Source organism: Colossoma macropomum, unplaced genomic scaffold (assembly GCF_904425465.1).
Source record: "Colossoma macropomum unplaced genomic scaffold, Colossoma_macropomum, whole genome shotgun sequence".
Classification (NCBI taxonomy): Eukaryota; Metazoa; Chordata; class Actinopteri; order Characiformes; family Serrasalmidae; genus Colossoma; species Colossoma macropomum.
The window spans coordinates 21,142,037-21,167,539 of NW_023494791.1; the positions used below are offsets into that span (position 1 = coordinate 21,142,037).

At 38.5% G+C, this 25,503-nt stretch overlaps 1 protein-coding gene across 3 annotated transcripts; it reads right to left on the reverse strand.

Annotated features, from left to right (window-relative positions):
* On the reverse strand, positions 1-24,578 carry wu:fc21g02 (DNA-directed RNA polymerase II subunit RPB1). Of its 3 annotated transcripts, none has more exons than XM_036574350.1 (11): positions 24,506-24,578; positions 24,158-24,229; positions 20,608-20,654; positions 19,455-19,742; positions 19,010-19,291; positions 17,129-17,340; positions 16,173-16,289; positions 12,383-12,466; positions 10,253-10,369; positions 10,032-10,151; positions 1-6,460 (listed from the first exon to the last, which is right to left on the reverse strand). In XM_036574350.1, exons 3-11 carry the CDS (start codon positions 20,648-20,650, stop codon positions 6,353-6,355), a joined length of 1,371 nt encoding a protein of 456 aa, XP_036430243.1. In that variant the 5' UTR covers positions 20,651-20,654; positions 24,158-24,229; positions 24,506-24,578; the 3' UTR covers positions 1-6,352. The 3 variants fall into 3 exon arrangements, with proteins under 3 accessions (XP_036430243.1, XP_036430242.1, XP_036430241.1); XM_036574349.1 differs by having other exon boundaries at positions 24,346-24,571; XM_036574348.1 differs by lacking the exons at positions 24,158-24,229; positions 24,506-24,578 and adding an exon at positions 22,483-22,614.
* Between the last annotated feature and the right edge of the window lie 925 nt (positions 24,579-25,503).

A 25,503-nucleotide genomic window follows, 5' to 3' on the forward strand; every position in this document is an offset into this window, starting at 1 on the left:
TTCATTTCCATAGTCTGTTTATTACTGTAAATCACAGAAATTGCATGGATGTAGGATCCTCAAAGGACTCAACACTAACATTAAGAGGAGCATGATCAAATTCTAAATAGTGAAGGGACTGTTAGTAAAATGGCTGGGTAAATTTCCTCTCGCCCGTGTTAGAAAACACGATGAGGTAAGCAGTATTATATTAATGGGTCTGACATGAACGGGTCAGGCTGAACTGCTGCAGGCTTAATTGTATGTGGAAAAGTATGTGGACACCCGACCCTCACACCTATATAAGTTTGTTGGACTTCCCATTCATATAGAGCTGCCCCCACAAGATTTTGAAGTGTGTCACTGGGTATTTGTGCCCATTCAGCCAAAAGACCATTGTGAAATGAGGCACTGACTTTGGGAAGGCCTGACTCACAATCAACATTCCAAATAATCCAAACGGTGTAAAAATGGGTTGAAGTCAGGGCTCTTTGCAGGCCACTGGAGTTCCTATAAACCAAACTCGTCAAACTATGTCTTTATGAACCCCGTTTTGTGCACAGGGGCAGAGTCATTCTGGAACAGGTAAGGGACTTATTTGGCGGCGCTGCTCTGTGAGTTTGCATGATCTTCTGCTTTGTGGTTGTGCTGTCATTGTTTCTAGAAACTTCCTTTTCACATTAATAAAACTTACAGAAATTTCACCAACTGACTTGTAGCAAAGGTGCAAATCTATGACAGAGCCATATTTAAAATCACTGAGCTCTTCAGTATTAACCATTCTACTGCCAATGTCTGCCTATGGAGACTGCATAACTATGTGCTAGATGTCATCCACCTGTTAGCAATAGGTGTAGCTGAAACAGGAGTTTTATGCTGGGGATGCTGTAATTTTAAGTAGTGCACATGTAGCATAAAACATAATATATTGCACTTCACTTTATTAATTTGGTTAATGTGTATACATAAGTAAAGAGCACATTAAATACAGTGCCATTCCATACCTATTGATATAAAACAGTTATGAGACTGGCTAGTTTAACTACATCATTATAACTTACACTACATCCTAGTGTTAGCATTCCTAAATACTAGCAGAGATAAAAGAATTTTATTCAGTATCAAACACATAGCAACATTAGGTACCAACATACTGATTACATATGAATAATGAACCTGACAGTACAGCAAGAAATAAAAATGTGAAAATACCTGACTAAATATCATAGGGGTTATTAGCATAATAATCTATTATCATCTCAGGCACTAGATAATGAGGTACAATTTTAAAGGGATTTTGTACAATGCAGGAATAATGTTTGCAGCCATAATGAGAATATGAGGTAGTAAACCAGGGTTTTCCTAAGGTCAGTCCTGGGAACCCAATGCTATGCCCATTTTAGGAACTTCCTTCATCTAGCTGATCCAGCTCACTTGATAAACAAACCCCTCGTGTGGTGGATGAAGTGTGTTTGAGTATGGAAAAACATGCAGAAAATGGGGTGCCCAGGACTGACTCTGGGAACCACTGTAGTAACTCTGACATACCCTGAGTTGCCAGTTTATTAGGTAAACCTCCCCACCTTCACACAAACTGCAACAAGTCATATGTCACATGACTGTACAGTGAGATAAAACAAAATAGTAAGATCAGCATTTCTAGCACCAGTTAGTGTTAATTTGTGTGCTGAAATGAGTGACCTTGTAGCATAGCATGAATATAGTGTTGCAATAAAGCAATGGTCAAAGGACAATGGAGAGAAAGGCCAGGTAAACAGATGGGCTACGACCAGCTAAATCACACCTGAATTCAACAAAGGTTTACAGCATGTCATCTAAGCTTGCAAATGTAAATCTAGACAAAGAACTATTGTTCGCAGAATTATTGCGATAAACGTTACCATGGTGATCCAAATTCAGTTATGAAGCACCACATATGAGCTGCACAAGTGGCATGATTAAAATCCAATGATTTTCCATGTTCATTTGGTTGGAAACTAAAATATTACTTAGAAGTCTTCTTCTGGATAAGTTTGTCCATTTTATTCTCTAACGCAGAGTGGATCTCATGTTCTGGTGTTTCTTTGTTCCATTTGCATGTCATGCCAGGCTGAAAATCTACATTATAATCTTCCCAAGTGCCACTGAAAGTATGTATTTGTGTAGTTAATTAGTTGGTCATCTTTTGTTAGTACAGCCTACAAAGTGTGATTTTTTCAACTGGATACATTTTTAACTAACCAAAGATTAGAGTGTCTGTACAAAGGGAATGGTTAAATAAACGCAAAGCAACAAAAAAAGAAAAACAGTAGCACTTATTTAAATTGCTGCAATATCCAATTTTCAACATTACGCAAAAGTCATGTTAAACTGCACCACTCATCAGATTTTGGCTGCATCCCAAACTCCAGACTAACATATTACTCTATGTAGTAGCTGCCTTTGCCTCAAATGGACTCCAACAGTCAAACACCTAGGCCAACCCTTAAAGACCGTAGCATTATCCCTCCTCCACCAAACTTTACAGCTGGCACAATGCAGTCAGGCAGGTAATGTTCTCCTGGCATTTGCCAAACCCAGAGTCATTCAGATAGAGATGCGTGATTTGTTGCTCCACAGAATATGTTTCCACTGCTCTAGAGTTCAGTGGCGGCATGCTTTACATCACTCCATAAGACGCTTGGCAGTGTGCTTGATGATGTAAGGCTTGTATGCAGCTGCTCGGTCATGGAAACTCATGCCATGAAGCTCCCAGTGCTCAGTTTTTGTGCTGCTATTTATGCCAGTGGAGGTATGGAACTCTGCAGTTATTGAGTCAGCAGAGCGTTCGCACCTTTTATGCACTATGCGCCTCAGCACTCGGCAACCCTGCTCTGTAACTTTGCGTGGTCTGACACTTCGTGGCTGAGTTGCTGTGGTTCCTAAACGCTTTCACTTTTCAATACCACTCACAGCTGATTGTGAAGAAATTTTGTAAACTGACTTGTTGCAATGGTGGCAGTCTATCATAGTACTGCACTCAAACTCAGTGAGCTCTTTAGAACAACCCATTCTTTCACAAATGCTTGCAAAGGCAGACTGCATGAATAGTGCTTGATTTTATACACCTGTGGCAATGAGACTGAATGAAATACCTGAATTTAATGATTAAGAGGTGTGTCCCCATACTTTTGTCCATATAGTGTATGTTTATTTGTGTCTCTGAAACAGATTCCTCTCAGTCAAGCAACATGGTGTTTGACTGTTGGAGTCCATTTGAGGCAAAGGCAGCTACTACATAGAGTAATATGTTAGTCTGGAGTTTGGGATGCAGCCAAAATCTGATAAGTGGTGCAGTGAAGAGAAATCTTAATGCTTCAGCACAAGACATTTTGGAGAATTGTATGCTTCCAACTTTGTGGGAACAGTTTAGGGAAGTTTTCTATTCCAGCATAACTCCACCTCAGTTTGGTGTGGAAGAACTTGACTGGCCCACACAGAGCCCTGACCTCAACCCCGTCAAACACCTTTGGGATGAACTAGAATGGAGATTGTGAGCCAGGTCTTCTCTTCCAACATCAGTGTCTGACCTCACAAATGCTCTTCTGGATGAACTGATAAAAATTCCCACACACTCCAAAATCTTGTTGAAAGCTTTCCAAAAGAGCGGAAGCTGTTACAGATGCAAAAGGGGGAGTAACTCCCTATTAATGCCTATGGATTTAGAGAAGATTTTATAAAAGCTTCTGTAGTTGTAATGTGTAGGTGTCCCAATATTTTTGTCCATATAGGGTATATTCTAACTGGCCAACATATAATATTCATTCCAGTTAAATGAACTAGCTCATATTAATTAAACAAAAAATAAATAAGCAAAATGGCACATTTCAGAGTCCAAAAAAATGGAAAAGTTTCCCTTCATCCAACAAACAAAACTAATACACCTTTGTGTTACCATACAAAGCAGATGAAATAGGTCGGCACACATCACTGTTAAAAACCTCTAAAAATGTGTTAAAGGCCGACTGGCCACATCACTCTTATTTAGTTGTCTCACAAAGAAAAGCTTCTGATGAGCTAAACAGAATGAATGTGTTGTCTTCCTACTTAAAGGGCATTTCAGCCTAAAATCACAGTTTAATGTTGTCATTTCATACAGTACTCTGTAGCCCACATGTCCTTCAGCCTCACCAGTCTGACAGAATGTATGATTTTACATCATTTGCATGTTTTCGCTTATTAAATGTTCTCTTACTACAACATCCTGCATGCATTACATAAATACATCATACAACCTTTGGGAATCTTGGTGGTGTCAACCAATTTTGACTGCTAATCTTGCCACTGGGCTACAGGCGGATTAATACAGCCAGGCTAGAATTAGCATAACACTTACTTGTCGTCAATCTAAATCATAAAGAAAACAGCAATTCAGTCTTTATTTAGCACAAAATGGGTGCCAGAGGTAAGTTTTTTACCCTTTAAGCCACAGAAAAGGAGACAAACTAAGGTAGGGTTTCTAAAAGCCAGGTACCTATATAACCTTATCTAACACTGCTAACTTTAGCTTTTAGCGTGTTGGTCTCCTCATCTGTTTATTGAGTTTTCCAGTCTCACCACTGTAATGATTATCTGAAGACAGTTACTACAGTTATACAGCCGCAATAAGATATTCAGTTTTCTCGCAGTAACTTTAGCTCTACACCTTCCTTCCGCATTTATGGGCTAACACACACACAAAAAAATATTATATTAATAGAAAATAAAATAATAATAATAATAATAATAATAGTAATTCATTAATGCCCAGAGGTAGCAGTTTCACTCTTCCTCTACAGCCCTGGGGCTGGATTCACAAAAGCTTTCCTTATAAAAAAAATTATAAAAGATCCTAAGACAAACATTGAGAAGTTCATAAGAATGTTCTTAAATGCAGATCTAAAAACTGAACCAAATTTTCATCAGATTTTAGCAAAACAAGAACTAGAAATCACAGTGGAGGAAATGGCCAACAGGGGGAAAAAAAATCTATAGTCTATATTAATTATTATATTTTGTGACATTCTTTAGAAGTTAACAGTTTTAGAGGCTTATCTTCTCAACATTTACATCTAAGGTAAGTATGAGGCTCTCATAAGGGTAAGTAAATATTTAAGAACTTTTTTCAAGAATATCACTTACTAGAAATGTTCTTAAAAGAATAGCTAACAAAGAAATGAGATTCTTAAGACACTTTTTGAAGAGTAACAATTCATCTTAATTTTTTTTTAAATATGAAATTGGAAAAAAAAAAAACCACACACTTGAAAGACTTTTGTGAACTGGACCCCTGGTTCCTAATCCTGGTAATGAAGCAAGACTGCCCCAAACATTTTAGTGTTTTCCAGCTCGCCAACACACCCAATCAGCTCTTCCTGAGTTAAAGTGTATGTGTTACAGCAGACAAAACACAAATGTGTGCAGGGGAGGGGTATCTAGGACAGGGCTGGGCACTACTGCTCTATAGGGCACAACATTCATGCAAAACACACCCTGCAGTATATATTTGCCTAGATTCACATTTACATGGATTCTGCAAAGTAAAGAAGTACGACAGGTTCCTAGGTAGGTGTACCTAGTAAACTGGCAACTGGCAGGAATCATATGTATTAAGTATCTACAATTGGGGAATATTCAACAACAACAGATTTCTGGTCAAGGGACCTAAATCTTGATCACTGGAAGGTTGTGTGGAGTATATTCTGAATATCTCTGAATATATGAATATTAAGTGCTTGTGTCAGTAAGAACTTTTTAATGCAATGTGTGTGTTGTGTTTTCCCTGCTCTTTCTCTCTACATTCAACTCACAGATGGCTTAGTAATTAGCTGATGTTAGAGCAGGAAAAGCACTGAACTGCTTGGTGCAGAAAGATCTCAGTACTGGTACTACATACAACTTACACTGAGAGGAAGACAATTAGCAGAGTGCAATACTTAATACTTATACACATTACTTAAATGATGGTTCATATTCTTAAAAATTGTTTAATTCTTTTTTTTTTTAAATGAAACAAGAAAAGTAACAAATGTTCTAAAACTGCTAATGAACAGTTTCAGTTCAAGGCAGCATTGAGTTCAACATTTTTAATCACCAGTCAAAACCAGCTCATTAGTATATGAAGTAGCATTCTATCTGCAGACCCTGATATGTTTAATCTTACTAATAAAAAAAATCAGTATTCAAGTGTTTCTAGAGAGCACAATCCCTTCACAAGAAAAGAGTGAACATCCATCTTTCCTTTTATGAACCTGAATATCACTTTGATGAATATTACACTCTATCGTGAAAGGACGGCTGTCCCTGCTCCTGACTCTTTTACTGAACACTCTGTGTGGAGGTAAAGGAGGCTTAACTACAGGAAGTTGTAAGAAGAGCTCTTTCCTGTGTCAATGTTGAACTGGGCAGCGGAGTTAGAGTTAAGGATGTCAATGCCAGTATAAGGGGCTGGAGGTGGTCCCACCTATCAGGGGAAATAAATGATTATAATGTGTTGAGACAGACACAGATAAACAAAGAAAACAAATAATAAAAACAAATCAAATCAATAAAAAACAGGAGGATAGATGTATGACATCTATATTAGTTCTACTTAAAATCGTTCACTCAGCTACCACTAAAAGGTGTAAATTTCCCAAAGCATGCACCCACAACACCAAAAACACAGCTCCTGTCATAGAATGAAAAACAAAAACTGTACAAATGTTTAATGTGTCATGAACCTAAAAGAACAGAAAATTCAGAAAACGTGTTCCAGCTTGTTCAGTTATGTGCTAATTGTATTTTTCTACAGTATGCTGGACTGCTGTAAAGCACTGATAATTAACAGGTCAACTTTAAGACTGCTATATTTATTCGCATTTCTAGTCTTTTTGACTTTTGGCACAACCTTTAACATTCAGGTTAAACAGGGGTTTTGTTATTCATTTCTAGGGGCGGGAATCTTTAGGTACCTCACGATTCGATTATGATTCAGAGGGCTGCGATGCGATTATAAAACGATTATCGATGCATCTCGATGCATCTGTTTTCTCTATACAGGATTTCTATCTTCCTACTGTCTGAGGACTTGGTAGTTTTAAAGCAAAGTATTTGTAATGATCCATAATGTAAATGCATTATGGATCATTACAAATACTTTGCTTCACATATCTAAAATATCTTTTATTAATAAATCAAATGGAAGTGATGTGGCAAGTGAACTAGAAGGCTCTCATTCAGAGACGCTGCTGCCACTCATCTGCGATAAAATGCGCTGTTACCCTGAAATAAGATCCAGTGGTAATGGGTGTCCACGCAGCGCATTACAGCCATCCTTCCCGTTTTCTTTAGTGATTTTATAACTTCGGTTTTCGTCTCGTTGTAGAGAGAGTGTGTGTGTGTGGGGGGGGTATTTTCGAGACTGGACGCTGAATCTCGGCTCCCAAGTGTGCAGCATAGCGTGAAAGCCCTGGTTCTCAACGACTGAGAACAGACAGCAGACAGCAGGTAACAGCACCGAAGTCTGGATTCGCCAGTAGCGAACGACAAAACAGAGATTAAGACGAACATTTGAAGGACTTATTCACATTTATAAGCAGCGCGGTTGGTTAAATCTGCAATGAGAGACTGTCTTTCTCTAAAAAGTTGCGAAAATGAAGTCGCTTCTCTTTCGAATTTCTAAAGGAAAATTAGAACGAGAAGCTGGAGAATGTGAAGCGAATTCAGCCTCGTAAAACAGTTGAACGATGAGAGACATTTTACAAGAAACTCTTCTAGTTTTGAAGAAAAGTTTTCTGGCAGAGATGGGAGGAAAGCGGCTATAGCTGAAGCTTAAAGCAGAGCAAAGTAAATCTGCGCTTTCGTTTATATTTTTAGCCCATACTAGGACATTAACACATACTGAAACATACTGGACATTAAATGACTAAATGACTCCCAAGGTGGTCTGACTTTGTTGAATGGCAAAATGGCTCTTCTGAACATTTGCGTTGTGACTCCTGACCTAACCTGGCTTTAATGCAGAGGGAGCCTGTCGGATTTCTCGCTCATCCAGCAGTGTTTTTGTTATGTGCCGTCACTGTCCGGGCGCTGCACTTACCCACTTCCAGTTCCGCCTTCTGCACTCCGTCAACATTGCGTTATAAATTAAATATTTAGAAAATCGATTTTTGACATTTATGAATCGATTCAGAATCGTTCACGTCCGCGTCGCGATGCATCTAAGAATCGAGTTTTTCCCGCACCCCTATTCAGTTTTTTGTTTTTTTTGCCAGAAAGAGTCAACAAGTATTCAGGCACTGTTGTTTTTGTTCTTTAATATACTTCCACTTATATCCACTTCAAATGTACACACATGTACTGTGACTTCTAATATATATATACAAAAACATCCCTGTCAGTACAGGGTTTGATGTATTGAATATGCAAGTGAAAAGTTCATGGCTGCTTCTCTGTAAATGGTACTGGGGCTTTACATGTCATCGAAAGAAAAAAAATGCGGATGACAATGACCCCAAACATAGACTAGACTAGTTTCTATAAAAGTTGAAGATGTTTGCACAGCCTGGTCAATCGCCTGACTCCACTGAATATTTATGGAGGATTTTGAAATGGTGAGTCGATCGGAGGGACCCTTGTAACCTTGGGGAATTGAAAACAACTAGCAAAAGGAATGGACCATCACTGAACCACCGTGCTCACCACAAATAGCAAATTACTTCTTACTGTAGACGTCTCCAAGCCAACAACTAAATGGCATTAATTTGTGTTCTCTAAAAAAGTTTTTGCCCATTAATTTAATTTTTTAAACATTTCTCTTTTTACGCTTTTTTTTCGTCATAAGATATTATGTGTGTAAATGTGTCCTAAATCGAAAAGTGGATATTTGTGTGCAAATCAAAAAGTTGATATTTGCATTGGAAGTATATGAAATAACAAAAACAAAAGTTTTTGAATACCTGTTTCCCCTCGCTGTATTGCGTACACCATAACAACCAAGTTAATAAAATCAATGGCAGGCTCCAAAGGACAGCTGCTTTCTAGTGCTTCAAGTAAGAAGTCAATTCCTGCTTCTCCCTGTAACGACTGTAGCATAGTACAGTCTGAATATTCTGAATTCAGTAATCATTCTCAGTATGGATGCACAATGATATCGCAATCATATCAGTATTAGCAGATATTTGCTTTGAAAAGACATGGCATTGTACAGATGTTTCAATTTGATTGATAATTCAAAACCAAAATTGGGTGACATTTGTATTGTACTCTGGAAGAGCAGAATGTTTAGGCAACACTGCTAAAATGTCTGCATTTTATTAATTTTTTTGCATTTGTAACACTGTAATAAATAAAATTTCTCTGTAATGCTAATCCAGATGGATTTAGTTCTAATTTCTACATTTTATAAATATTTATGTATCATCACTGGTATCGATATTGGATGATATGTATATAAAATATACATATTGGCCCAATTCTATCCATGCACCCCTAATTCTCATGAAATATACTAACTTTTTACACATAGCAAGCAGATAATTCTGTTTCTACTACTTTGGTGGGAAAATAATAACCCCTTTCTGTTGGCCTCCTAGTGGCCATTCTGCCAAAGGAATTAAAATAAACTTGTTATTTTTATTAATGTAATCAAATAGAAAAGTTTAATTCAAAATATGGTTACAATTTAAATAAAATAGTTTTTATAATTCTAATGTAATTAGAAACATTAAAATTCAAGGCTGAACTGAGGGATCTCCAAAAAGGCTAAAATGGCTTTTTATGGCTACTGTGAAAAGGGGTTAAACTGGCTAGACATGTTACGAGATCTAAAACATATTTCATGTGATGATTAGGGAAGAGAAAGGAGATGTAAATTTAAGAATATATTAATACATTTCTAAAATGAAACAGATGACACATTTATAATTTAATTTTATAACTTAAAACACTGTAAATCCTTTTATGGGAAAATTAAATAAGTGTTACAGGAACAGAAAAAGTGTGTGATAAAAGGAGTGAAGTGTAAGGTGAAGCTCCTTCTCCTCCCAAAGTACCTCAAGATTAGAAGGTCCAAGCAGAGGAGTGGCAGAAGATATTTCATTCGTCTTTATATCCCCTTTATTTCCCTCATTTTGAGAGCCAGGAGGGGCATTATACATCACTGGGGTAAAACCCTGCAAACACAACCACATATTCCACAATTAACAAGACATGTGGCCTCCATCTAGAACGTTTTTAATGCTTACATGCTTCTGTTTGTGTGTGAGACACTCACAGGGTTAGGAGGCATGGCAGGTTGTCCTCCATACTGTGGTTGTGGAGGAAATGATGGGCCAGAGGGAGGAGGATGAACTGTACTGTCACCTGGAGCAGGATAAGTAGGAGGGTACATCTAGAAATCGACAGCACAGACAGTCTCAGACCAAACCAAACATGAAGACTTGTTAAGCTGACTCTTCCTTTAAGTGAAGAGTAGGAGACATTTCATTCATCTTTATTTGTGTGCGACTGGCTCAAAGCCAGTAGGGGCATTACACACCACCAGAGCAAAACATTCCAAACATAGTCATGCAAACACAAACATATTTCACACATAATAAATAAACCTCAAAGTAGAGATGAAACGGTAACCGGTTTCACGGTAAACCGCGGTAAAATTAATGATGGTTAGTAGTACCGTTTGAACTTTAAAGTATCGTTAAAACCGCGGTCGATTACCGCGGTGTGAAAAACTCGCTTTACAGAGTCAAACAAAGGCAGAATCATTCTCTCAGACGCAGCTCTGTGTGTGTGTGTGTGTGTGTGTGTGTGTGTGTGTAGAGTGGGTGAGAGGGAGAGAAGAGAGAACATGGCGGAATGTAGTGACAGAGATTCGGAGATATTTCAGCCTTCTAAGAAGACCAAGTCTGACGTTTGGTCATGTTTTGGGTTTTATAAGGATGCAGAAGGAAAGTTAATTGAAGATGACCACCCTGTCTGCAGATGACCACCCTGTCTGCAGATGACCACCCTGTCTGCAAAACAGGCCGAAAGAAAATTGCGGCGAAAGGGGGCAACACATAAAACCTTACGAGTCACCTTCGCGACCACCACCCGCTACTTTTTAGAGAATGCAAGGTTAACTTTAACGGAGAAGTCTGTGGAGACTTCGAAATAGAAGAAATGTCACGGTTTGTGTGGTTTAACTTATGCTTATGGTTCGTTAATAATATAAAATGAAGCTTCTAGCGTCAAAAAAATAAATAAATAAAAATAATAACAATCGGTGAATCAACTGTGAATCGAAACTAAAGCTTTTAACACATTTCTGTGGAGCAGAGCCTCCAAAATGAGCTCTGAGTTAACTCACACGAGCTCTGGAACGAGACGCTGCAGAGGTTCAATCTGCACAGCTCCCCTTTCTCGCTTGCAGTGTTTGCTGTCTGAGAAGAGAATAACACCGTCTCAAATCACTGTGTCCCCTACATAGTGCGCTACTTTTCAAACAAACACGATCATCATTAACAAGCAGTTGAGTTTTAAATAGGGAATTTGTAACCTGTTGTTAATGTTGATTATAGACGACTTAGTCGAACATTTCATGCACTCTTTGGGTGAAGGATTTGCTATTTCATGATCCACGAAGTGCACTACATAGGGAAGATAGTGTGCTTTGAGACGGGACCTTGCGCGAGTAAACGCTGTGTGCCGCTTTTGGGAAAAGCAGAGTTTCAGAGATTAAACTTTAGGAGTGTTTCTGCCGCAGCTCAGATGCATGTTAATTTTAAGTTGTGTTTTAGTTTTAAATGCTTTTAGAGAAGCAGCTCAACAGGTGGAGACACACTGTGTGAGTTCTACACTGTCTGCAGCTCACAGCGCGGTCACGCAGTTCCTCTGTGATTTTGGCTGTTTTTCCTGGTGCACTGTATTGATTAGGGGTTCAGCGCCACAACGGCACAATAATGCTGCAATTGCAGTTCGGACAGAAATCCCCCGAGTGCAGCACTTCTTAGAAGTAATAATTTTCCATTAAGACCCACCTCAGAGTTGGTGGAGATTTAATTCTCTATGCAGGGAAATCCCTAATTATTGTAATTAATAATAATAATAATAATAATAATAATGATAATTACAGCAGTAATAATAATAATAATTTACAACAGTAATAATAGTAATGGTGAAACGAATTTCAGTTTGTGTATCAGTATTTATTTATTTATTTATTTTACTTTTCAGTGCTTTTGAACAATATCGCGATAATATCGATAATTGTGATAATTCTGGTCATGATAATCGTGATATGAAATTTTAATATCGTTTCATCTCTACCTCAAAGAGGAACAAGAGGAAAGAACTTTCTCATTAAAATGAAGGACAGAAGTAAGAGATGGAGTAAAGCATGCATATGAAAGAAAGAGAACCGTACTGCAGGAGCTGGTGAGTTATATGAAGGACCAGGCCACTGAGGCTGGGCAGGTGGATATCCAAACGCAGGTGGACATTTGGGGTCCTGGTAGTCAACAGGACAGAACCATGAAAACATGTATTTCCATCTGACTCATTTTCTGGGTTTTTATATACTGCATGTAATTCATCAGTATGAAAAAAACTAACAACCTAGAATGTTCAATATCCTTAACTAAAAATTTAAATTAGAGACAACTGTTACATGAATGAGCAAAACACCTACGCTATTTTTATTACACAAAAATTGAAGCACCAATGACATCTGGCAGGTCAAGAGGGAGTGACAATGTCTCAAATCATTGCTCTTGCTCACTATTAAAGAACCAAGCTCTTGTAACCTTTCACATACTGAATTTAGAAAAATGATGTGATTTATTATTATTTCAACCTCAAATGTTCATTTTCTGCGAAGAACATATAAACAAATACATTTTCATTGACTTCACACTGTACACCCCCCCCCCACACACATTCATATTACACATCATAAAAGTGTGAAGGTGCTGCGTCCCTTCACTCTGTCCTCCTCCTATATGGCTTGCTGGTGAGACCTTAAAGTGTGAGATGCTGTTGCATACGTTATGTCTGACTTTCTTACCTTGACCAACTATAATGTGTGTGTGTGTGTGTGTGTGTGTGTGTGTGTGTGTGTGTGTGTGAGAGAGAGAGAGAGAGAGAGAGAGAGACAGACAGACAGACAAAGAGACAGAGAGAGAGAAAGATGTGAGAAAAAATCTAATATTTTCATCATTCTAGGTCACGACCAGTAGCAACAAAAAGAAGTGCTGTGAGGTGTGTGGACCCATCATGGACAGAAGGACACAGCATACATGCATCATGTGCAGGAAACACATATTCAGCACACACACAGTAAGACTCTACCCCTCATGTGTTGTACAGGCTGGCATGAGTAGACTGTGTGTTCAATGGGGCTGATGTGGATACTGTATCTGTTCAATAGTGCTGACGTTGTTCAGACTAATATAAATGTGTTTATTTTCTTAGCATTGCTTCATTTAGATTTGTTCAAAATAAACAAGTTTTTCCAGCCATATGTTGATATTGATTTTTCTCCTTTTTTTTGTTTTTATCACAAAAAATGGATAGCACTATTGTTAATAGATATGATCTATTAGAGGTAAATTGTAAATATTAACCCTATATGCTGTCATTATTGTTTGTAATTGGGATAAAGTAAACATCTGGTATTTTCACATAAATGTTTATGGCTGTTGATTTTTGATTTAAAAACCTAATAATGCAGTGGGTCCACCAGACCTGCAAACACTGGCTGAGTGACAAAAACATGAACACCACACAAAGGTTAAAGTGCACCCAATAAAAAAAAACATCGCCAATCAAATGGGACACTCTGGAGCAGCCAAACATGAACCTAATGTCACTGCCCATAGCCAGAAAAGTAGAGACTCTTGCTGCATCAAAGTGGGGACAAATTCCGCCACTCGTTTCTAGCCAACAACTGACACTTTTCAGACTACTTTCCCATTTTGCAGGTAACTCAAGCTGCTTCCTCCCGCGCATATACTACAACCCACGTGTGAAACACAAGGCCCGCAGGCCAGATCAGGCCTGACACAAAATCCTATCCGGCCCGCAAAAGTATTTTAATGTTCTATTAATATTAGCCTGTTTCACGGTGTGCTGCACTACAGTCCCCAGCATGCACTGCAACGTAATGTGCTCTGACTCCCTTACCCCAACAACAGTCTATGGGACAGCGGTTACACCTCAATTCTACACAATTCAATTCTGTGCAATTCCACACCAGTCATATCACCAAACACACTAGCTGTATTTCAGCTGCAGTTCAACCAATATAAACACTTGACGTTAGCTCAGAAATTGATCCCATGTTTTAATGAACTTGCAGCAAAGACAGGATGCCAGGTGTCTAGTTCAAGCAAATAGATTAAATGGCTTTAAAGGCAGAGCACCTAGGGACATCTAATTTTTGAATATTTCAAGTGTCCATGTAATATTTCAAGGTCTACTACAAATGTCTGTATTTTACTATTGAAGTTTTTGCATATTTTGAATAAACAATGGCCAGTTCAGGTTACAGCACAACATTAATTAAAAATGAAATAAAACATTTTTTCCTCTGGCCCACAGATTTGATGAGATTTTTTAATATGGCCCTTTTACAGGTTGAGTTTGAACCCCTGTACTACAACATACTTGGTAAGTTTGGGTCCATCTCTGGCTACAAGCTAAATCTTCAAAAAAGGATTATGTTTGACCTTAATTTTAACATTCACTCCCTGCTCCCTATAGCAGAAACCTGTGTGATACACGGAGATCAACAAAGGAACAAGATCTAGGACACTGGACAAGTTATTTTATATTTCTAAATATCTAAATTACTTTTTTAACATATAATTAACCTCCACTACAATGGCAAAGGCCTCCAGATACGGAAAGCATCTCTCCAAAAACACAAAGGCTCTACGAGGAAAGCTTATTTTATTACTACTGGGCATTTTGTAAAAAACAGGAGACCTCTCCCTCAAAAAGGGTGAAGGTCCAATCAAGGCCCCCAACTCCCACTTCCCTCGTTCAGATGTAAATCCAGCCCAACAGTCGACCTTCAACATCTGGTCCCAGCATTTTGATATGCATGGTCCTTCTTTCTATTCAACTGTGTACTCAAATCGTGCCTTCAAGCCTTCCTTCTTAGACAATGTTTAAGGAGTGGCACCAGAGCGGGATGTGGATTATAAACAATCTTTGTAGAAAGTAGAAATGCTGACCAACTTAAACAAGACTGTAATATTTCCATGCATGCTTTTTTCGCTACTTACAAACATCACTGATTGTGCGTTTACACGCACACCATAATACAATCACTATCAGATTTCGATAGTTATCTGATTATTAAGTCCATGTAAACATACTCATTTTGTCCAAAAGTGGGAGAAAAGAGAAACTTATTTTTTGTATACTTTCATACTCACAATACCTTATTAATATCTCTTTCTAACTCATGCATATAAGAGTGTTGAGATCATTTTTAATTATGTTTTAAAACCAAATTAAAAAACCTTGAGAAAAGACTGATACAACAAATCACCAATTACTACCTCATTCACTGTGTTATAAGGCCTTCTTCCACACTGCACCTGATTATATATTGTACCAAATCAAGGATACTTTATTACTTACACACTGTATCTCACACTGCAGTATTCTGCACATGGTGTTATGCTGTTTTGCTCTATTATTATGTGATATTATTCTACACTGTACTGGGATGTCTCCTCACATTCATGTACCTAGTCATGTATTTAGCTACTCAATTCTGCCATTTCCACTTCACACTAGCAGACATCCTTACTTTTTGGTGCCCTTGTTGTATGTTACTTGTTGTCTGGGGCATGTATACGTCTCGTATGTGGGATAACCTTTTCATATGTGCAATAACCCTGTCCCTCGGTGCTCCCCCCCGGCACATTACTTTGTATATTGTCTGTAGGAGTATACTGCTGTAGCAGAAGAACTTCATTATATTTTTGAATGCTTTGTATTTTAAAAACATATAACCACAAATCTTACATGAACCTTCCATAAACAATTACTACAACTATGTATCAGCCTATCACAACACTTTGGAGGAATGTTGACCTCCACACAGAACTGTTTTAATCCTTACTTGTTTCTCTGAGTGTCTGTGTGTCTGTGTTTGTGCATTTGTATGAGAGAGAGAGAGAGAGAGACGGAGAGAGACTCACAGGGTTAGGGGGCATAACAGGTTGCCCACTGTACTGTGGCTGAGGAGGAAATGCAGGGTCAGCAGGAGGAGGATGCATCGTACTCGCACCATCAGTGGGATAACCAGGAGTGTACATCTACAAAACAACATCACAAAGAGTCTCAGATCAAACAAGAACACTGTAATATTATTATTATTAACAATAATATTATTATTATTATTATTATTATTGCTATAAATACACACAAATACTCGAACCCTCCCATAACAATCACCCACTATAAAACCATTAGACCACTACTATCATAGAAACTACAGTTTTAAACATTATTATTAAATATGATAAAACAGAAGCCTCAGTGTTCATGTACCAAGACACTTTGGAAGCACTTGGTAGACTCGAAGTTTAAGTCTTTAAACACTTTGGAAGACTCAAAGTTCGAGTCCTGGCTAAGGTAAGCACACCTCTGCTGTGTTATTAGAAATGGCCCCTAACGCTTCATTCACACCAATCTAATTATGTCACTCTTACGGTGTAATGTAATTTAATCCAATCAGTCATTGCAGCCTTTAATGATGCCTTCATTGTAAACACCAATATCACAATAACAATACAAATACGCTTAATCATGCAGCCCTTCTCAAAAGTAAAAAAAAGCAGTGGACAGACTCGTTTCTCAGCTAACAAACACCATCACAGAGCATAATACACCCACCCGGAGCACAGAGGGACATGCACTCTCACACAAATACTGTAATGTAATACTGACTGATGTGGGTCCATTGTTGGAATACTACAGGTAAAACTCAAAAAAGAAAAGCTTTTACACAGTTTAGATAAATAGGCACAAAAAAGCACAACTACAAAAATATACAACTCCACATTTTGTACTTTTTACTTTTTGTACAATGCCATTTTGGGAGTACATATGTCACTCTGCTCTGTTGGGTGCAGGGAACTTGCAGTGAACTTACAGGGCTGTGGCCTGCAGGAGGCACAGGGTTGTTGTAAGCAGGTGGGGGCCCAGGAGGGGGAACCACGTTTTCGGACAAGACTGTAGTCATGGCAGTGGACTGGCTGCTCTTTTTAAAGATTCTCTTCCTACAGCAACAACAAACTCCGACCGGTATGCCCAGCAGCAGCATAAGAGCCATGAGAGGACTTGCATCAATGCCTTCATGATGATCTACAGAGACAGGCAGAACAAGGATGGCATTTATAGAAAAAAAAAGTTAGAAAAAAGATCAATAAATACAGAATGCTGTAGTTTGGAGGATGAATTAATGTTAGTGAGAATTATGACAGTTTTATGATAAAGCTACAGCTGTGAATTAAAGACAATGTATTACAATAATGTAAAATATACAGGCGCTGTCCTGCTGTCGCTGTTAGCTAAAATAGCTCTGTAGTTAGAATTTAGTCTTTGGCATAACTGCTTGCTCTAAAGATAGACCCTCTTAGCAAGGGGTCTGTGCCGAGCCTCACACACACCCACTGTCAATCACTGGCCATTCTAAAACTGCTCCAGAGCATCCCTACAGTCGACTACAATCAGTGCTATCAGATTACAAGACAATGCTGACATGTTGAAGTTCACCAAAGTTTTCACTGTAAAAGCAATTACAATGGTGGAATTATTATCATTCTCCACCCCTCCCCCCAGTTTTTACCCACTATCTAGGTCTCCCTCTGTCATATGATGCTACCAGTCTGGGAAGAAGAAGAAGAAAATTTGCTTCCTCTATGATCAGTCAAGCCCAGTGGCGAATCATGACTATTTGAGCTGGGCCTTCAGTTCAGGCCATAAACGTCAAAACTGTCAAAAACAACAAAAAACACCTCTACGATACGTTAATTTCTGCTGGTGTTCTTATAGGATTCTAGTAGCATGTTAGCGCTAAGCTAGTATGATTTCACATACATTTTGGCCAATATAACACGGCCATTTGACGCATTCCATTTTTACGTGAAGCTTGTAACAGACATATTTATACTTATTTTACCTTGTACATGTTCAGGAAAACGTCCTGGCATAGAGCTGCTGCTGTTTTCTGTTTCTAACATCTGAATGAAATGCACTAGTGGAGGCTACCACTGATGTTCACAGTCAGTAATGACTACAACTTCCAAGAAGCCTACCAGTGGACCATTTTTTTCTCATAAAAACTGGTCTCACCCATCGTAAATCAAAACATGATTAGTTGATTTCACTGTCAGTTGCTGTTAGTGATAAATCTTACAAGTTAGGACTTCAGCTTCTGAAGTCCAAACCAATAGGAGAGCTTGCTTAGCTGTATCTACCTAGATACTGGAAAGAATAAATCTTGACTGAATAAATTTCCGTTGGGCATTTCAAGACTTTACAACCAAAACTTAACAATGAAGCAAGTGTATTACTGCAATACTTGCAGAATTTCAATACAACAACCGTAAAGATTAGATTAAGTATTTTTTTACTTCATAGAAATCAATAGGCCTTCTCTAAACGCCTGGAAGGCCCTGAGAGTGCCTTCAGAACAGAGTATTCTAAATTTAACAGGGCTTTTACCTAATTGGTTTATGAGCTGACATGCTCATCATTATTTTTTATTCTGTAATGTTACAAATTAAAGCAGCGAAGGAGACTTACTTTATTAAAAATTAACTAAAGTGAAAGTGCAATGATTTCATTATACTTCAAAAAGTAGCATTACAGGGAAAAAGTACTCAAGTACTGTAATAAGAGTAAATGTAACTCATTACTTTCACTGAATGACAGAGAGAGAGAAAAACACCCAGAGAGCAGCAGGGCCAATTATTCTCTCTTGGACTCCTGGCCACAGACAGATTTAATGATTTTAATAGCAGAAACTTACCAATCAAGTTTAAACGGACGGTAATGGCCTTACGACCCTCACCATCAAAGAGAGTGTAGTTTCCCAAATCTGACACGTTGACATTCAGAACCTGGATACTGCTTGTGGTCACTTTGATGCGTCCAGAAAAATCAAGGAGATTCTCTGCAGGTGAGCCTCGCTGCACCAGCATGAGGTTCACATCTTGGCTGGAGAATCTCAGACTGGCATCATCCCGCTTAATACCTTCCAGTAAAATGTTGAGAGTCTCACCAGCCACACAATCCTTTGTGTATTTTTTTGCTTTAAAAGCAAATGTAAAGAGTAGAGTTAGACTCTGAACCAAAAAATGTTTGTACTAGTACAGAGGAACCATTGTAAAGACAACGTGATGCAATATAGAAAAATGAAGGGCAAAGGGGTGGAGAAAGAGGCATGCGGTTAGAAAAAGACCAAAGTCACTTACGAAAAACCTTTACTTTGGCGACATAAGTCACTTTGTTCCAGAAGTTCCGCTGAGTGTATGTTCCCTGATCATCAAAATTCACATAGCTAACTACGTAGCGCCTATCATCACCACTTCCTCTCACTGCTCCTCTTCCACTGCGGGAAGATTTCTTGGACCAAATAGTGTAATGCTGGGATTCATCCACAGATGTGAAATCCATAGAGTCTGACCAACTACTCGGCATCTTGATAGTCAACTGATTCCCAAACAGCAGCTCCAAATAATCAGTCCTAGAGGCAAAGGACTCTAAAAGGAGAGAGAAAACGTAAAGAATTCTTGAAATTTGAAGACACCACAATTTATGGAAGAAATAATGAATCTTACCTCATCAGAGGCGGAAATCCAACAACAAAATTATTGATGGATTTGTAAGTGATGAAGTGAACAAAAATACCATTTTCTGTTCAATTCAGTACTAATGACCAGTACTGGTATCAGGATGGTGCCGTGCTCATTTACTCTTACTCATAAAAGTTCACCTATAGCAACATCCGATGCCAGCTGGTACCACGTGACGTCGAGTGTACCCACCAGCATTGTCCAGTGAAGGACAGTCTGCTCTCACAGAGAAGAGTTACTGACTCTGTGGAAGTCGGATACAAAGCTGTCGGTCACTTTAAAAATTGCTTTGGTAGATTTCCTCCAGAAATACACTGTGATTTTAGCCTGTTTTAAACACACAATGATGACCACTTCCCCAGTAGTGCTGGAGACACGGAGAACTCAAACAGCCAAACAAAATACCTCAGACATAAAACTCTGCAAAACTATGAAATGTACTTTACTTACAGCTGTTAGAAGCACTTTTGTGAAAAGAAACAAACCCCCCCATTTGATCAAAGGTAACTAATGTAGCATAGCTAGTTAATGCATGTTATTTAAAATCAGCTAGATTTTAATTATTTAACTGTTAATGTACACTGCACTCATTTGCATGAACAACTACTTATTACTAAGTAGTTTACTCAGTATGGTATCGGACTCGGTATTGGTGAGTACTAAAAAATGTGTACTCATACTGGTATAATGGTATCGACGCATACTAATGGTCTTTGCAGTGGCATGTTCAAGGTTGTGTTTGTGAATGTGTGATAATGAAGCGTGTTCTTACCTGTAAAAAGAGCAGGCCAGAGCAGAATCCAAAAGCCCCACATTTTTCTGTGGGTGGAAATTTAAGTTGATGTCAACTGAACAGTACAGAGAAGTAGGGCTGAATGATTTGCGGAAAACACCTAATTGTAATTTTTCTGACCAATATTGCAATGTAAGGGCAGTAATTTTCTTTAAATTAAGCTCCAGCCCTTTTTCGCCAGGAAGATCAATACATCCCTTTTCTGAGGCTTGGGGCTTTAGAGTTGAATGTAGTGTACCACAGTGCCACTGCATCAGCATTACTAAATTTCTCTGAAACGACATCTGTGAATAATACAGCATGTAATTAAAATTGCTTCTCTTGTAATTTAAAAATTTCACTCTCAACATAAAACTGATCCATCATTCAGCCCTGGGAAAAGGTCATAGATTATCATGCACAGATCAAGTCTGGTCTCAGAATTTAACATCCACTCAATAATAATTCACTACTGACATTTCCTTTAATGACTGTATAAACTATGAGACACATGGTGGGATGTTCCATGTCGTACCACTATGGTAGTCACTAAAAGATCTAGATTTCCAGCACTTTTCAATATAATCAGACAAACAAACATGGATTTGTTTTCCAAATGCTAAAAGCCAAGAAATGAAAGACTTAAATAAACCTCCACAAAAGTTTTGTGTACCTTTTCAGTGTCTGCATTTCAGTGAACTTTATTCACCAAGATGTAAACACAGTTGTTAAGAGTCGTTTGGTGTGAAATTCTCCATTCTAGAGTCAGAATTGTTCACAGTGCTGGTGACAGGAACCAGGCATCCATTTATAACCGAACGAGTGGTTATAAATATGTTGCCTGATGAATGACACTGTTTTCGATAGTTGTAGAAATTTTGAAGTTTGTGGCTTAAAATGTACTAAGATCCGATCACGGCAGAGAGCTGAAAGAAAGGCACTGCAGGGCAAAACAGAACACTTATTTTACAGACTCTCCACTTCCATAGAATCCTCAACATTACATATAAAAACTCAGGTTCGTCATTCTGGATTGTAAATAAAATGGTTATGGTTACCATCACCATCAAGTTTCTCTACAACGTACCATTTAAAATCAAACCACTCTGCGTGACTTTGACCTTTTAATTGTGCAGAAACTTTGAAAAATCTGTGAATTTTTTTCTTAAGCTGATGGAAAACAATTCAGAAATGTCCGAAATGCCTTCACTCTGGTCAAAAATGTACAGCATCTGGCTCGCATGACGTTTTGTGAGATCAGATGAACTGATAGGTCCCGCTGCACAAACACAAGCGCGCGGCTCTCACACACGGAGCTCTCACGCAAACCAAACCACACGGAGAAATAAAGCCTTGATAATCAAGTCATGAGAACAGCAAATCACCAACTTCAGTGAACCTTTCAACTACAATACGGAGAAAACATTTGGCAATGCTCGAAAAGTCATCTTGTCCGAAAATATTAAAATATATAATATAAAAGCTGTTAAATGAACCAACCAAATCGCTTTTCGACCATTCACTAATGGAAAAAAATCATATTGGTGTCTACAGGTTGTAGTTTCGTGACTTCTACGGCAGCTCAGCTCTAGACAACATCAGCAAAACATCCGCGCCCCTAACAGCCCCCACAGCCCTCCAGGCAGCTCCTCCATTAGAGCAGCAGACTTCATTTAGCCTGTGTAGCTAACTGAGCGCTACTCTGAGGAGGAGAGAGAAACACACTGCTCTGCTGTGTTTCACCTCATTTCGACCGGGTACAAAATTAATACACCTTACAGTCCTTGCTAAAATGAAGCTTAGGTAACTTACAGAAATACATGCTGTACACATGTAACTCGACCGAAACCAAAAAAATCAAGCCAGAATACTCACTTAGCGCTGAGCTGAAATCTGAAATCAGCAGTAAAGTGAAGACACCCTCACTCCGTCGGGTGATGAGCTGCTAAGCGACAACCAGCTCCTATAGAAACACCTCCAGAAGGGCGTTGTCGCCCCAACCCCCCACCCATCCCGACAAACCCCGCCTCAGGAGTTGGACTGGCTAATTTAATAAAGAAGAACATAAAGGTTCAAGGTTTTCAAATGTATGAGTGAATTCCATCATAATTAATTGTAAATGCATTAATAACATATAAGGCATAAAATGACAAATCGCTCCCGGAAGATCCTCTCGTGGGTCTGACACCAGAAATGAGGCAAAACATAAGTAATCACATTAAAAAATATCTCTATTCACAACTGTCACCATTAAAACGGTTCCGTTTGCTGCAGAGGACAGAAGCTATGGAATATGGGACAAAAATATTTCTATTCTGTTTTATTTATTATTTTTTTGTTTGCCTGTTTGTTTGTTTGTTTGTTTTGCTACACCAGTGACGTAATTACGTAGGCGGCTGGCGCAGAGTACGGCACTGACACTGGGGCCTGTGGCTCAAAAAAAACAGGATATAGTAGTGATGGGTGGGATACCAAGTACGGACATGTTGTCAGTCACCTTTTGTCATTGTAGTCCTGGAGGTATGATGATAGAAAACAGAAAAGAGTTTTGGAACATTACACATACATTCTCTCTTTCAGCGCTAGGAAAATGCTCTTTTAGCAACTGGAAAAACCTGCCCTGTAACGCTGGCTGCAGTGCTGTGCTTATTTCCAATTGTAACAACAGCATATCTCACAACAAATCTCATGTAATTATCTACTGTAATTACAAACTGTGTATTGTGTTATTCCCCAATGAAACAATAAGTGTCTACCCATAGTGTGATCTGAACAGCCACACCACAGAGTCTCTAAGCTAAGCAGTGGATGCTGTAAGGTCCCTATCATGGAAAAGGGAGCCTAAAGCCTGGAACATGAAGTCACACCAGAGTTCATCATACACTGTCAGAAAAAAGCTTCTGTTTAGGTACATTTTTCGCTCATCAAGGTACAAACAATGTGTACCTTAAAGCAGTTTTTTCTTTTTCTCAGGGGAAAGGCATGTGGCTATACATTTTCATAATCTAATGTTCTAAAACAGAAAATGACAACAAAAAGCCTGAAGACTGTGTGAGAGTTTGTGGAGTCAATACAACTTCAAAAATATAATTGCAGTGGATTATGGTACAGTTATGCTCTAACTAAAGGCACTACAGACACACCCTTAGGGGGACCACCTCAGTGACAAGAGGAGTACCACCCCAGTGACAGTTTAGCACCTTTTTTCTGAGAGTGTAACTGCATTGTTACATAGCAATATAATTTTTTGGAGATGGAGGAAAGCTATCTATACATGCAAGAATTTTTCTGAACTTTTGCGTGTGTTTGGGGGCCCCTACCCACTCCAATCATACTATTTTTGTATGCAAGAATTATAATAAAAAAGAAATGGATAAAAAAGCAATAAAAGTTTCAATACAATTTACCATGTTTACATATAAAATTTAAAAATAATAATTTATGGTCAAAATGAACTCTAAGCAAAAAAAAAACCAAAGTGATGAGATATTCTGACAATATAATGATTACAGTCAACAACAGAACAAACAATCCAAACAAAAATACCTACTTGCAGGGCCCTTTGCAGCTTGTGGGCTCTGAGTGAGAGCTTATACTGTTTTATAGTAAGAAATAGTCCTGTCTGTATGTGCATCAAAAGAGAGATTAACATTATTAGACATGACAAGGTTTCTTACAGACAGTATGATGCAACTGAAAGGTCATCACGATTTAACATGGACCAAACACCTAAGCAACCTGAACTAAGCGTGCTTCCTCTGCATGCAGTCTTTAATGTCCTTTGATGTTCCTCAATCTTATTAAGTTGATATTTATCATCTGTAGCTGATGTATGCAGTTCTGTGTCCTCAGTACAATACTGGAAGCTCAGGTCATGTTTATGGATCTGTAGCAGTACCGTGCCGGTTGGAGGGCATAACAGACAGCTCCTTTCTTCTTATTTCCGCTCTGTCATGCTTCCGGAACCTGTCTGAAATATTTCACATATGTGACTCTATTGTGGAGGCCTGAGGGGTGGAGTTCCTACCACTCCCCATTTTCCACAGACCATTCCTTCTGTTCTGCAGTTAACTCATTCATGTCCAACAACTACACATTTATATTGACAAGGCTCACTGATCTGTAGTGCTGACATTTTCAGTAGTTATACTGAGTTATATAACAGATATTCATTATGTTATATTTAGTAGCTTTATTTGTTTTGATTACATGCAATACTAATTTTTTTATTTCTACTGTTTTATTAAAAATCAGTAGTGACCAAAATACTGTTGTGTCGCGCAGAAGGAGAGTCAGGGAAGGGCATCATTTCTGCTTGAAATGTGCTCTTTTTTTTAAAGAAACTGCAGAAAAATGCACTGCCTACAGACAAACTCATGGGGGAGGTCACCAAAAGCCGTAGGCTCCCACCGCATGCTGCCCCCCTCCCCCTACACAGAACAACCCATCCCCCAGAAACCCCATGTCACACAGAACACACACACACCCAAACCACCAAACAAGCAACAACAACAACAGCCAAACAAAAATAACTGTCTCTTTTAGGGAAAAATATTACCAGAATTAAAACTACAGGTAGGATATTTTAATAGCCTAAATTACCTTTTCAAAACTGCTACTAGTATTGACATGTATAGGTAGGATAGTTGTCCTTATCAGAAAATGTTACTAGCATTGAGAAAATAATTATGATATAACTAGGATATTGTGATATTGTGATCAGCTAATCCGGGTAGTATCAAGCTGTGGCTGTACTGAATTAGTATTAAAAACGCAATAAAACGTTAAACACTAAGTTACTATATTATACTTATATAATAAACATGGTCGGTAGGACTGCTCGGCTAGGTAGGATAAATTGTAAGAACACCTGAGCAAGTGGCAGCCGCCACAATA